Source organism: Amblyomma mixtum, chromosome 5, assembly GCF_055824585.1.
Source record: "Amblyomma mixtum isolate Tamu chromosome 5, ASM5582458v1, whole genome shotgun sequence".
Taxonomy (NCBI): domain Eukaryota; kingdom Metazoa; phylum Arthropoda; class Arachnida; order Ixodida; family Ixodidae; genus Amblyomma; species Amblyomma mixtum.
Window position 1 is genome coordinate 55,576,092 of NC_143016.1, and position 13,777 is coordinate 55,589,868.

The 13,777-nt window shown below is 47.9% G+C and overlaps 3 protein-coding genes across 5 annotated transcripts in view; 1 reads left to right on the forward strand and 2 right to left on the reverse strand.

The window, feature by feature from the left end:
• LOC149342214 (E3 SUMO-protein ligase RanBP2-like) overlaps positions 1 to 13,777 on the reverse strand; it is a 100,047-nt gene that overhangs the window by 53,132 nt on the left and 33,138 nt on the right. For all 3 annotated transcript variants that reach the window (XM_089544512.1, XM_089544510.1, XM_089544511.1), the window contains 3 exons: positions 7,887 to 8,007; positions 5,107 to 5,418; positions 2,976 to 3,165 (listed from right to left, as the gene is read on the reverse strand). In XM_089544512.1, coding sequence (XP_089400638.1) covers positions 2,976 to 3,165; positions 5,107 to 5,418; positions 7,887 to 8,007 — 623 coding nt within the window. The remainder of the gene's footprint in view (positions 1 to 2,975; positions 3,166 to 5,106; positions 5,419 to 7,886; positions 8,008 to 13,777) is intronic.
• LOC149342215 (uncharacterized) lies at positions 405 to 1,748 on the forward strand. Its single transcript, XM_089544518.1, has one exon. It carries the CDS (start codon positions 420 to 422, stop codon positions 1,746 to 1,748), a length of 1,329 nt encoding a protein of 442 aa, XP_089400644.1. The 5' UTR covers positions 405 to 419.
• Positions 9,522 to 12,557, reverse strand: LOC149342216 (uncharacterized). Its single transcript, XM_089544517.1, has one exon. The coding sequence runs from the start codon at positions 11,802 to 11,804 to the stop codon at positions 9,582 to 9,584; it is 2,223 nt and encodes a 740-aa protein (XP_089400643.1). The 5' UTR covers positions 11,805 to 12,557; the 3' UTR covers positions 9,522 to 9,581.

A 13,777-nucleotide genomic window follows, 5' to 3' on the forward strand; every position in this document is an offset into this window, starting at 1 on the left:
GCTACGCAGGGCGGCCGCGTACGCCGCGACACCACGATGTTACAGCGTTCGGAATTGCTGGAAATCAAAGCGAAAGCCGAAGAAAAGCTACGAGCTCTCGATTCAACTGCAGCAACGCAGAGGAAACTGGATTTTTGCAGCGACCGCCCGCATCGAGACGCCAACGTCAGTGCTGACGATACTGCGTTCACCGTTGTGAATCTGTTATCTTTCAACGAACTCTTGAGTGCCGTCACGTGCAAGGTTTGTGGTGGAAACGTGAACGTTTCAAAAGGAGATCGTGAGTACGGTTTAGCCGTGTGAGGCTCATTCTCTCGTGCGTGAACTGCGGTGAGATCTCATCTGCTTGGAGTTCGCCGCGCGTTGAAGGCAGCCAAAACATAAGCCCATTTACCATAAATATTCTTGCTGCACAGGCCATGCAAAGTACGGGAAATCGGCAAACCGCACTGAACGATGTCTTCGCGGTAATGGGTATTTCCCATAGGGGGCTTCATAATAAAACCTGGCAAGGTTATGTGAAAAACAAACTGACGCCCGCGACAACACGCGCAGCCGAGAAAGTGATGATGTACAGCGCCCATACCGTTCGCGAGCTGTACAGAGAGTTGCATTTGGACAACCCAGGGAATATCGCTGTCTCGTTCGACGGTTCGTGGATGACCCGGGGTCATACATCACACATCGGTGTGGGCGCAGTGATTGAGCTGTTCACTGGGCTCGTACTGGACTACGTTGTGTTCAGCAACTTGTGTGCGGGGTGCAAGCGCGGGCCTGCAGAAAGTGACCCATCATATGAAGAATGGAAGAGCAGCCACAGGTGTCAGAAAAACACAGAAAAAAAATCTGGCGAGATGGAAGTGCAGGCTGCACTTGTCATGTTTCAAAGGTCCTTTGAGAAGCATGGCCTTCGATACACGACTGTTTTGAGTGATGGAGATAGCCGCGCATTTCTGGCACTGCAGGAGGCTGATGTATATGGTTTCATAAAAGTGCAGAAAGAGGACTGCACAAACCATGTGCAAAAGCGCATGGGCACGGCCCTGCGCAATGCGATTGCAAAGCACAAAGGCGAGGGAACAGAGAGCCTCAGTGGCAAAGGCAAGCTCACGGGTGACCTTGTGAACAAGTTGACTTCATACTACAGCTGGGCTCTGAAGTCTCACTCCGGAGATGTTGAAGCAATGCACCAGGCAGTGATGGCCACCTATCATCACGTCACATCGAATGATAATGTGTCAAACCACAGCCTGTGCCCAACGGGCCCAAACTCATGGTGCCGCCAAAATGCTGCCGCAGCAAAGGGAGAGCCCACTCCGAAGCACAGATATAACTTGCCATCGCATGTGTCCAAGGCACTACTGCCAATATATGAGCGCTTGGCAGACCGAAAGCTGCTGGAGCGTTGCCACCGAGGAAAAACTCAAAACACCAACGAGAGTTTGCACTCGCTGATATGGTCACTGGCACCAAAGGAGCGCCATGCATCATTATTTGCAGTTGAAGCAGCTGTTGCAGAGGCTGTTGTCCGTTTCAATGCCGGCAATCTTGAAGCGTCTTCTCAGATACTCAGCGAGCTGGACATTAACCCTGGCCTCAGCAACAGGAAGAGGATGGCTGAGAAGGATAGGAGACGAACAGCAGAGTCTACGCGCAAGCGGGCCTCTTCTGCAAGTGTGCAACGGGCATTGCAAAAGCGGCACTCCACCCACAAGGAGCAGTCAGACTACATGCCTGGTGATTACTAGCCCTCAGGAAATATAAATATGCAGCTATCATCTTGATATTCAATAAATTTTGGCCCATTTGGGTTTTTCTCATTTTTCTCAATTCGCAAATTTTTGACACCCGGCTGGTTTGGGACAACGATATCTCTGCATCTAGAGCAGATAAAGATGTAATTTTTTTTGCTAAAGGAAGCTTAAGGTGCAGGGGTTGCAATGTTCAAGGCAGAATTCCTTTATCAGGCTTCAAAAATTAATGATTTTGCAAACTTTTGAATGCTTGACAAGCACATTTTCAATGCTGTTGTTCAAAGTTTCATTTAAATTACACACATGGGTAAAATGGAAAAACTGCCTTGAACATTGCATTCTCTATTCATTAGGCTATGTAGCCATGCATAAAAAATTAATTTTTGCTTGGCCATTTTTATTGTAGTGAGGTACTAATTAATGACTAATTAATGTGATGTAACTTGGATAATAATTAAGTTAGGAAAGAAAGAAAGACATATTTGAAACCAGCACAAAAAACTGGACAAGATAGTGAAATTTCATTATTATTGGCTAAGAAATAATGAAAATAGTTTTAAGACCAGTGTCCCCCCTTAATGGAAGACGTGCGGCTCAGAAGGCTTCTATGGGATGTGCCTGAGCTGACTGCAGCTGCAGCAGCCATTCCTCTCCGCGTGAAATTCGCTAATAAAGAGCAACGGCACGAGCCGGAACAGGAGCTAGCAAGAAACAGATGGAGATGGGTGCCCTTGTCCAACTCTTGATGCAGGGTGGCACCAGGTGCAAGTAAAGCATATCAACCTTCGTATGATAATGCTATCTTTGGAAGAATGCCGCTCCGTGGTCACGCCACCGTCTTTGCTTCTCACTCACACTGGCCGCACCATCCACGCCTCCCCAGGCATGCATTAGGCACCATTTTTGACGCAGAAGCAATGCTTGTGGGAGAGAGAAACCGAGGAGGGAGGGAAGGAGGGGAGGGGAGTCTGTGGAGTCACCGCTGAAAAGCAACACCTGCAGAACAACCCAATCGCAATTAAGAGCAGCAGCAGGCACCACATGTATGTCAACTCCCCCAATTTGTGATGGCCATTTCTGCAGCAAGTCGAGACAGCTTCAATGGGTGTGACAATGCCTCAATGCAGAGATGCATGGTTCTGAAAATGCATACTGTGCCATTCAACCATTCACACCGGAACATTCACAACTGACAAGCACTGTCCCTGTATGCATGCTCACTGGAAATGTTGACGAGGCTCATGCGTCCCTCGAGGTCTTCCAGCTCGGCACGCACGGCTGAGACCAGGCTTGCGTCAGGCTCCCTGCGACCACGCTCCAGAGCAAGCTGCAGGGCCGCCCTCTCCCTGTGCAGGAGGACCTGCTGCACACCCCGGTCGGGAGACTCTCGCTGCGCCATCTTTTTCATCACCTGCATAACACATCATTAACAACATCATGAAGGGAAATGACAAACGGCAAGACAAACGAGAGCACAGGCACTAGGCTAGGGATTCTAGCAAACCATTCCACACAGCAGGCTCACGCTAACAACGTAAGGCCTATCAGCATGATAAACCATTTTTTTTTATTTTTCTACAAGCTGCTTACACTTCATCCAAAGAAATCGGGTCATAGCACGCCTCAGTTCTCGGTGCTCTACATGAGTAGCTCAACAAAAAGTACTAGGAGAATCAACATGCAAAAGCTAGTGTTTTTTTTTTTGTGCTTGCACAGCTGCTAAGTGGCCTCAGCTGCTGGAAATTGTGAATCGTGCAGAAATCACTGAACGAAAGACATATGTTGCCACCAGACACTAATTCTTTGAAGGCGATTGCACGCACATAGTTTGTACAATACAAACCACCATCAGCCCCACTCAAGCCTCTTATCTCCTGCCATTCCCACTGCGCTGGGTGGGAGTAAAGGTCAGCAATACCGGCCAATTTTTTTCGCCATGAGAGTACTAACTCCCTCACATTAAAACTAAGCATGAAATTTCTGGAAGCGGACGGAGGCACCGAGGAAGAGAGTAGGAGTGCTGTAGCTCGCATCAAGCTGCATCTCCCTGCCGACTTCTCGAAGAGACTTGAACAATCTCTAACCGCAAGCCCATGAGCACAACTCTGCCAAGGTCATGGGGAGAGTAAAACCAGCCCCGTGAGGCGAGATGTGCTATCTGGAGCACGAGCGTTCAAGCATGCTCCAAACAATCTTTTCTTTCTTTTTTGCCGCTAGTCGCAGGCGCATGACCTGCCTTCATGCTGTGGCTTTCCTCCTCACACTCTCTTTCGCTTAATCCTCCGCTGCAGTCTGAGCTCACTCTTTTTCATCCTCCGATGCGTTCATTCATTCGGTTATACAAATACCGACGCCGAGTCAAGCCTCTGAACACAGGAACGGAAGCCTAGTAGCTGCGTTCAAAATTTTTTTTCTGCTCGACTTTTCTTTCCTTGTAGCATTTTATAGAGTTCCTGTATTTGTCCATTCTTTGGGGCTTGTGCTGGAGACCCTGAGATGCACCTCCAGAAAGAAACAACGGGGAGAACCTAAGAGTTCACAAGATGTCGACCAGAAGTCTGTGTCACTGGTGCTGCGATCATCCAAAAACTTGCGCGTAGATGCGTCAGAATCAGCAGAAACACACTGTTTCAACAAAGAAGCAGCATACGTCGCCGACGCCATCATGGAAATTACGAGCACTCATCACCTGGCTTGGAGGTGATGTCAGAGGGGTATTAAATGTCACCAAGCAGCAGCACAACACAACAAAAAAAACCGAAAAGGTAAGAATAGTTCCACTGCCCACTAGACTCCATACAAGGCAAACAAGGTGCAGAAATTTGGCAACTGACTGTTTAGTAGGGTATGCATGCAAGACAACAGAAGAAACCTGCCCCCTCGTAACAAAGAATGCAACTGAAAGTACAGCAGAATCTCGATGATATGATCACGGCTGATACGAATTTGCAAATGCCCTTACAAAGCGCAAAATTTCAGATGTTCTTAACGCTTTTCTGTGCCACCATGGATGACAAGAATGTGCGAGCCACTACCGCCAGTTGTGCGGTACGCATTCCAAGCAATGAGCAGTAGCAAGTGGCCAGCGTAACGCCAATACAGTGATTTCACCGAGGATGCAAATGAGCGGTGGCAAGCAGTATGCACCTCAAGCAGTGAGCGTTATCGTGGCCGTAAATAAATCCCTTCAGCCATAAACAGATATGAGCGAATGCATTTCCCATGCTTCTGCACACAAACTTTGTTCCTTTTGGATAACACAAATTCCGGACGATGTGAACATTTCTCGTGACCCCAGTGAGACTCGTATCATTAAGATTCTGCTGTACAGCGTCTCATGCAGGCATCTCACAAGGGCTGTGTAGAAGGCAGACTGTGCGGTGGTCAGCTCCGAAAGCATCTCGGCAGCCTCGTCCAGGCAGCCCGCGTTCATGGCACGCACGGCCAGGAACATCTTCGCCTCCTGCTTGAGGGCCCTCATCTCTTGGGGGCCAGTCATGGCAGTGCCGCCGGACAAGCAGAACAGCCGGCGTGATGCTGCCAGGGGGCTGCTGGGGCTGCCAGACTTCTCAAGCATCGAGAGGACCACCCCCCAGTAGCGTGCTGCGTGGTCCTCCAGGGCCTTCGATTCCTCCTCCAGGCCCTCGGCACTCCGGGCTGATGACTGCGCACCAGAGAATACGAGAATGCTCATGATGTAAGGCACACTCTTTACCTTTTCAGTGGCTCTAAAATGCTCCCACCCTAAGATGTAGGCAATTAATGATAATGATGGAGTTAAATTTTTATGGCACGAGAGTTAAGCAGACAAGATCCCCAAAGGGCAAGCAATGCAGTACAGTAGAGCCTCGCTATAGTAAACTCGGATGTGTACTACAAAGTGAAACTTCGCTCTCATTTTGCCTTCCATAGACAATGTACATTTTTTTTCAGTCACATTAACGATTTCCTTCAAAGAAGCAGCTATAATAAAGAGCGTCTGGCCGTGACAATGTACCTCCCACGCAATGATGACATTGCGATGCACGAAGTCTAGGATAACAAGAAATATTAGGAGGCAAGTTGATACTGAAAACGAGAAAACAAAGTTCTTTGAGACGGAGATCGATAGCTGTGAGGAGAAGCCAATCTTTCGAAGTCCTTGAGGTAGCGATGCAGTAATGTGCAGTAATGCAGAAAATTGTAGTAATGTGCAGGGAAGGTAAGAAAATGGCGGATGCTCACAGCATGGCAGCAAGAGGCACGGGGAAGTGTCGAACATGTTTCTTAACTACTGCCCCTTAAATGACACTGAGGTTGTGAAAGATGGTGCCATGTTGATGCAGAGCTTCGGTTTCACGTGATCAACAGAAAACAAATAATCATGACAAAGGGACGATAAGGGCACGACCCATGCTGCTCTCCCTCTGGGAGTTTGCAAGTGAGGCAGCAACTGACCTTCAAATGTGATCTCCCTGTCCCACTCCCCATCTCCTGTGAATAGGCCTTTGTACCAGCTCCATTTAATAAAGGTTACTCAACTCAAGTACCTGCCCCCGATTCCAACGCGCACCCAATTTACGGCACCAAAAAAAAACAAAAATTCAAGCCCCGATTCTAACGCGCGCCCGATATTGGTAATGAAAAAAATAACTACAAGCCCCGCTTCTAACGTGCATGTGGCTTCCACGAATGAAAAGAATTTGCAACCGTTTTATATTTTAAGGAGAGATGCGTGTGAAAAAACCGCGATTTTTTTCGATAAAGTCGATTTTGTATTTGCTTACGTTTTGTATTCCCCCAGGCCTCTTCTTTTATGTATAAAAAAATCAAAGCCGATAACCAATGGGAAGTTAGTAAAAAATGCACTTAAAGCTCTCGCGGTGGCTCGCGAAAGTGCGAATTTGACCGAATTTCGGGAACGCGGCATTTCGCTCCACGGCGTCGCCCGCTCTTGAATTTTCGCGGGGAAGTAGGCCTAACTCTCTCCTACCAGAAGCCACTTCGGCAGCGGCGCATTCTTGATAAAAATACGAAAAAAAAGATCGTTTCCCGCCCGAGTCGAGCGTCGCGACTGGCCCTTCAAATCACGTGGTACGATCGGAGCTCTTCCATTGGCTACGAGCTTTCCACCGCACGGTCGGACGCAGACGCTCTTCCTTCGTTCTGCCGCCACCGAGACGTGAACCAACGCTTCTGCCCAGGTTTTTCTCCTTTCTCCGCTATGGATGCGACTGAGAAACGAGATTTTCTTTCACGCAAGTTCCTGACAAAGCAACAATATAAAGGAAGACGCCCCAAGCGCAAGCGGAGAGCTCCCTGCGGCAGCGGCGATGCACCATTTGGATCCTTCAAGCTTCTTGCGGAGCATCCATGACTTCGTCAGTGCATCTGAGCGAAAGATAAAGATGTTCGACGGCCAAAACAAACGTAAAAACGAGCGCAGAAGCGCTCTTATCTGTTAGATTGGCATGATGCATGACCTCATCAGCGGCGCGACGTGCCCCGCCTGCGGACGATGTAATCTCTGTCAGAGAATCGGCCGCAAAACAGAAAGGACTCTCATCGTTTTTGGAACTTTACCGCCGAAATGACGCGTTTCCAACAGCCGTTGTTTCATCAACATACTCTTCGAGCCGCGTATCTCGATCGTGCAAAGGCAGTGATGAGGCGTCTGCCCGCGGCAGTGCACGGATACCGTTGCCGTGAACGTGGTCCGTGGTCGCTGAGCACGCGACCAATGACAAGTGCCACCGATTGAAAACGGCTCCTGCGACGCAGAAAACGACGAGCAAACGTGCTCCCATGTTTGCCGGCAGTGAGTGAGCTCCTACATTGTATAATGGCGATGACGATGGGCAGCTATGGGGCAGTTTCGGTTTGCACTCGAATCCAACACATGCGATTTTGAGACTCATTTTCCCCGAAAAAAGGTGCGTGTTGGAATTGGGTAAATACGGTAAGTAGCCAGTTGAAGTAAGTAGCCAGTTAATTACCAGAGAGCATCCTCAGAACCATGCCGTCACCAAAAACTGATATAGCAAAGTTTTATTTGCTGGTCCGAGTTACTTAGCTATAAAGGGGTTCTACTGCACAAGTTTGCAATAACACAACAAACAGTTTCGTGGTTTTCAGAGCTGCACATTAACCCACCTTGTCGACAAACGTCCGAGCCAGGTGAACAACTAGGGAAAGATCCATGCCATGGTTTCCGATTCCCCGGATCACTTCAAGGCCCCTTTGCAATATGCGCCTGTAGTCGGCCACCTTGTCCCTGCAGCAAAAGCAGTGAAAAGCTCATTTAAACAGCAAAAGCAAAAAAAAAAAAAAAGGTACCTCAGGTGACATGTGCAGCCTGAAATTTTTACGACAAGTGCAGTACAAGCTGACAAGAATTTTCGACAGTGCTCTCTGTGGGGGGAAAGGGGGCGGTGGGGGGGAGAAGGAATTTTACGGAATTCCCTAATGCAAAATTTGAGAACAGCTCGATTTTGTGATATTGGAGGCAGAAAACTTGGATGGCGCTTACAGGACCATACACACCTAATTTCATTGCATGTTTTCTTCTTTAAAATGGTGCGTTAGACAATGGAATACAAGCATCAACGTGTGACATTCGCCTACAACCTCAAAATAAATATAATTGAATTTCTTCTCTCATGCTGTTCTGGTTTCATCAACCAAACGATGTTTGTGACATGCAGTTGAAGTTTAAGTCGCATCAGGCACGGAATAAACTGCAATATAAACACTGATACACATTCTAACGCACTATAGCACTTAAACCTGCCTGCGCTTAGCAATGCGAAACCACCATAAATTTTTCTCTGCTAGGCCGTATTATTGTTCACTGGCTCTGAGCATGAACTGCTCTAGTGCAATGCAATATGACATTCCAGAAGCAAAAGCAGCAGAGATACACTGACACCACTGGAGCACTGCGTGTTGTCAACTGCAGTCCTTCATTGCGATCATAGACAGTCTCCTCGGGTCAGTTCGTGCTTTATCCTCACTAAGCTTTTCTGCCAAATTTCATAACTCAGCACAAACTAACATATAATCGGCATAGTGAGTTCATTGTAGCAAGGTCAACCACTGCAACACCTTCGTTGCACAGAGGTCTCAAATGCACATGCTTCAACGGGGGTGGCGCTTTGGGAATTGAGAAACGTCGTAATATTGAGGAATTCGCTATATGGAGGTTCGTTACATCCAGGTTTGACAGTATTCAAAATATCAAATAATTTAAAAACAGTATCTGCTTTTAAGGGGGGACACTGGTCTTAAAGCTATTTTCTTTGTTTTTTGACAGATTTTAATGAGAATGCACAGACTTGCTTAATTTTTTATGCTGATTTCAAATAGGCATTTCTTTTTACTTTAGGCCAATTAGATTTCCAGATAATTAACAATTAATGTCCATTGTTTGAGGCCCAAATGACAAAATAATGGCTTCATCAAAAATTGATTGCAAGGCATGGTTAGATAGCCAGAAGAGTGAATTGTGAAATGTTGAGAGCAGTTTTTTGATATGTCAATTATTAATCTTTTTACAGCCTTCTGAACTTCATCATACAAAATGTGTGTACCAAGTAACAGTAAATTAATCAAAACAATTAATTTTTAAGGTTAAAATGAAGAAATCTGCTCCCAACATTTCACACAGCATACATTAGGCTTTCCATTGCAAAAAAAATTTCAGTTCTATGTGACCTGGTTGCTGAGATATCAAGGCCGCAAGACTGCTAGTAGTCGACAATATGCATTTTGAGAAAAGTGCAAAAAACAAGCAAGAGACAGTTTAATAAATATTTGCAGGTGCAGTGAGATTTTTACAACAGGAAATGGCTAGTAGCCTCCAGGGATGTAGTCCTTCTGCTTCCTACTGTCCAGGTGCCGCTTCCTGAGGACTCCTTGAACATTCTCAGCAATGGAATGTTTTCGAGCACATTTTTGCTCTCGGCGCTGGTCCTTCTCGGCCATTCTTTTTGTGCCCCTTGCGTTCGTATTGAGGCCTAGCTCCTTTAATATCGCTGCAGACGTTTTTTCGCTGCCTGCATTAAACCGCATCACTGCCTCTGCCACGGCAGCTTCAACAGTAAACTTTGATGCGTGGCGCTCCTTGGGTGCCAAGGCCCATATTAGGGAATGAAGGCTCTCGTTACTGTTTTGGGTTTTACCCCTATGGCACCGCTCCAACAGCTTCCTTTCCGACAGCCGCTCATAAACAGGGAGCAGAGCTTTAGAAACATGAGGTGGAATATTGTAGCGGTGCTTTGGAGCAGGTTCCCCTCGGGCTGCTGCCGCATTGTGTCGGCACCAAGAGTCCAGTCCCAATGGGCAGAGGCTGTGGTTTGGTACCTCATCAGTAGAGGTAATGTGATGGTAGGTGGCCATCACAGCCTTCTGAGTTGCTTCTACATCTCCATTATGAGATTTCAAAGCCCAGGCATAATAGGAACTTAGTTTTGTCATCAGGTTGCCTGTCAATTTCCCCTTGCCTCCAAGGTTCTCGGTACCTTTGTGCTTAGACAACAAAGTACGCAGGGCTGTTCCCATACGTTTCTGTACGTGGTTGATACAGTCTTCCTTCTGCACTTTGATGTATCCATACACATCAGCCTCTTGCACTGCTAGAAAGGCCCGACTGTCACCATCTGAAAGCATTGTCGTATAGCGAAGCCCATACTTCTCCAAAGACCTTTCAAAAAGTATAACAGCTGCCTCAACCTCCATCTCTCCAGCCTTTTTTTCGGTGTTTTTTTGGCATAGGTGCCCAGCCCTCCAGGACTGGTAAGATGGGTCATCTTCTTTCGGACCTCGCTCGCAGCCGGCACAGAAGTTGCACAACACAACGTAATCAAGCACGAGTCCTGTAAAAAGTTCGATGACGGTGCCCACACCTATGTGGGATGTGTGGCCGCGTGTCATCCAAGTACCGTCGTATGACACTGCGATATTGCCGGCGTTCCCAAAATCGAGTTCATTATAAAGTTCTCGAACTGACCGCGCACTCTCTTCTGTCACTTCTTTGGCCGCACGGGCTGCTGCAGGCGTCAACTTTTTCTTCACGTAGCCTTGCCACGTTTTAGTGTGAAGACCGCGATGGGATATGTTGAGTGACGAGAAAATGTCATTCAGAGCTGTCTGCTGGTTCCCAGTGCTCTGCATTGCACGCGCAGCGAGCACATTCACGACGAAAGGATTGGCTTTCTGACTGCCACATACCCGCGGCGAACTCCATGTAGACGATGTGTCCCCGCAGTTTGCGCACTGAAGAAGAAGTTTAACGGCGAGGCCGTATTCCCGCTCACCTTTTGCAAAGCTAACGTCGTCACCGCCGCACGTTTTACACTTCACTTGTTGCATCGCACTGTTGAGCGATTCGAGGCAAACGATCGTGAAGCTTGCCTCGTCGCGCGGACAGTCCGCCGAGCTGTCGTCGCGGAAACAAGCAGACTTCCTCTTCGTCGCTGGAGTTGAGGCGAGTTCCTGGAGTTTTTTTTTAGTTTTCATATTCCTTTCAAGCAAATCTGACGGCTCGAGCATCACTGTATCGCGGCGGATGCGGGCGCTGCCGCTAGCGGCTTCCCGTGCTTCGGAGCGACTTAGGCCTAGCTGCGCAGCCTCGCCGACTCGATCGCTCGGCGCAGGAGTCTCGTCACTGTCGGCGCGCACAGTAGGAGCATGGCGCCTCTTGAAGTTATCGATGAGCGACTTCTTCCTTTTCTTGGCACCAAATTTTTGCTTTGAATGCACCTTGCGAGCGGAACCAGGCATCGTAGCGCGTTTCGTGTACTGCACGGTCAGGCACAAAGACGCGTCTCCCCGCGGCTCGGGCGCGCCGAGCAGACGCTGCCAGCCAGCTCCGCCAATCGGATGACGACCAGGTGTCACGTGTGCCGCGACAGCCAATAGGATTTCGAGTGCCACCTTTTTTTTTTTTGGTATTTTCTCGCCAACCAACGGGCGAAAAGAAGCAGCACTGGCGGGAAATTGAAGGCAAAAGGCGGCTCTTTCAAATGCAACCAAGATGTCTACGGTGCCGCGCATGGAACGGACGCTACGCATCGCGGAAAACTGCCGTTTCGGCGCAGATTTCAGCTCAGATTATGGCGACACGGATTATATAAATTGGTATTATGACCAAAATACTGGACTTAGAGGTGAGAAATTTAATAGATAGGTAGATAGATAGCTGCTGATTTCGAAAATAACATTTTCAGAAAACCGATTTTTTCGGCATTTTTCGGCCCGAAAGACCCGTGTCCCCCCTTAATACAATTTGCAACATGTTTTTTTGTAATGAAAAATTCAAAATCTGGGATTTTTTTGCTCACTTGACCTCACATGGTCAAACTCGTGGTGTTTCTGAATAGTACTTACTAAGTACAGTAGAACATCACGACAGTACCGTGCATTGAACACACCATGTTCACAAAGCGGGGGGTTCATGGCAGGCGGATCCGACTGGGGATGAAAAGTAGGTTTAGCGCCCATAATTATGCATGGATAAAAAAGTTTTCAAGCAGTTTTCTGATTTCACAGTGCACCTACGATATCCCTTCGCAACGAACAACCAAATTCATTCTATAACGGGTCCTGAAAATGTGACGTGTGATTTCGTTTTATAAAGACAGCTTCGAAATGATGTGCCATACTTTGTCACGCGCTTCTTCAAAGCACTGTTAACGGCCGCTTTCATGGATACTCTGTGAAATGAGAAAAACATTTCTGAAAGTTTTGCTGACATGCGTTTCTATGGACCACGCTCCCAGAAGTCACTCTCATTCGAATGAGTTTTAAAAGTACATTGCCTTCGAAATGACACTTCGTGCTTTCAGAATCTGTTCTAAGATGAACGTGGTTATTCTGCACAAAGGGAGAACATCGTAGTTGCACTGTGAAATCAGTAAACTGCTTCAAAAACTTTCACTTCCATGTATTCCTGTGGGCACTAAGCCTACTTTTCACCCCCAAGTTTTACCCCAGTCGTTCCAGCCGGAGGCAGCAGTGCCATCGTACCGTGCTTACGTCACAGGTTGGTGTTGGTCTATATTCGTGTAAAGGCCGCACCTTTTTTTCCTTGGTTCTTACAGGCTGGGGCCCGTACATGGGGCCAGCACTTTTCAGCAACTTTTTTGGCTACAGCAGAACTCTGATTACATGGCCCCCATTCATGCAGTGACACATACTTTTATAAGAATTTGCGCAGCCGTGGCAAATCCTTTGATTTCGATCGTGGCCAGCAAATTAATCTTCAGCTCGCCATTAACCCGCAGTTTCACTAAAAGACGCACAACCACGCGCTTCCGAAAGCCCAGGCTGAACGCACAGATGGTGTCTTGATCAAGTCGCTATAAAACCGCTGTTGCTTCTGGTGGAAGGAAGCAAAGCTCAATGGTTTTGAGTGAGATGCCGCAGCAGTGTCGTGCTGTGCTGACCAGTTATCCAGGAGGACGCAAGCATGAGGCGCCCGCTCGTGGGAAGTTCCTCGGAAGGAAAATGCAAGCAAAGAAAATAAGGAGGACGCCAGCGTACCGCAGCCTACATAGGCTGCCGAACTGCCTTCTCCCAACCTGAAGCCAGCGTGATAGTTCAGGAGCTGCCCTACGTGCTTGATCACGTGGTAGGGGGCTGCCAAATAGGAGCGCTGCAAAGCGAGGCTGGCGAACAGCGCGGACTTCAAAGGGCTGTTCCTGCTCCCGCGTTTCATGGGTTTCGCTGTAGCACGGCCGGGTGGTCAGGTGGCGCGTCTGCCCTGAGACTACCCTCAGCCGGCGCAGAAGCGTACTGACAGGAACTCAAGAGTTTGATATACCCAATGTGTAGCTTGTTACAAAAAAAATACAGTTTACATGCATAATACTAACGCCACAAGAACTTCCGAGTGTTCGATATAGAGATATTCCGCTCTATCCAAGTTCGTTATATTCGGGTTTGACTGCAGGAGAATCAAGAGCCACAGACATGTCAAGGCGCACTCGTGAGGCCAACAATCTGAGGCAAATGGATACTGATGACAATAAAGTGACGGTAAATAA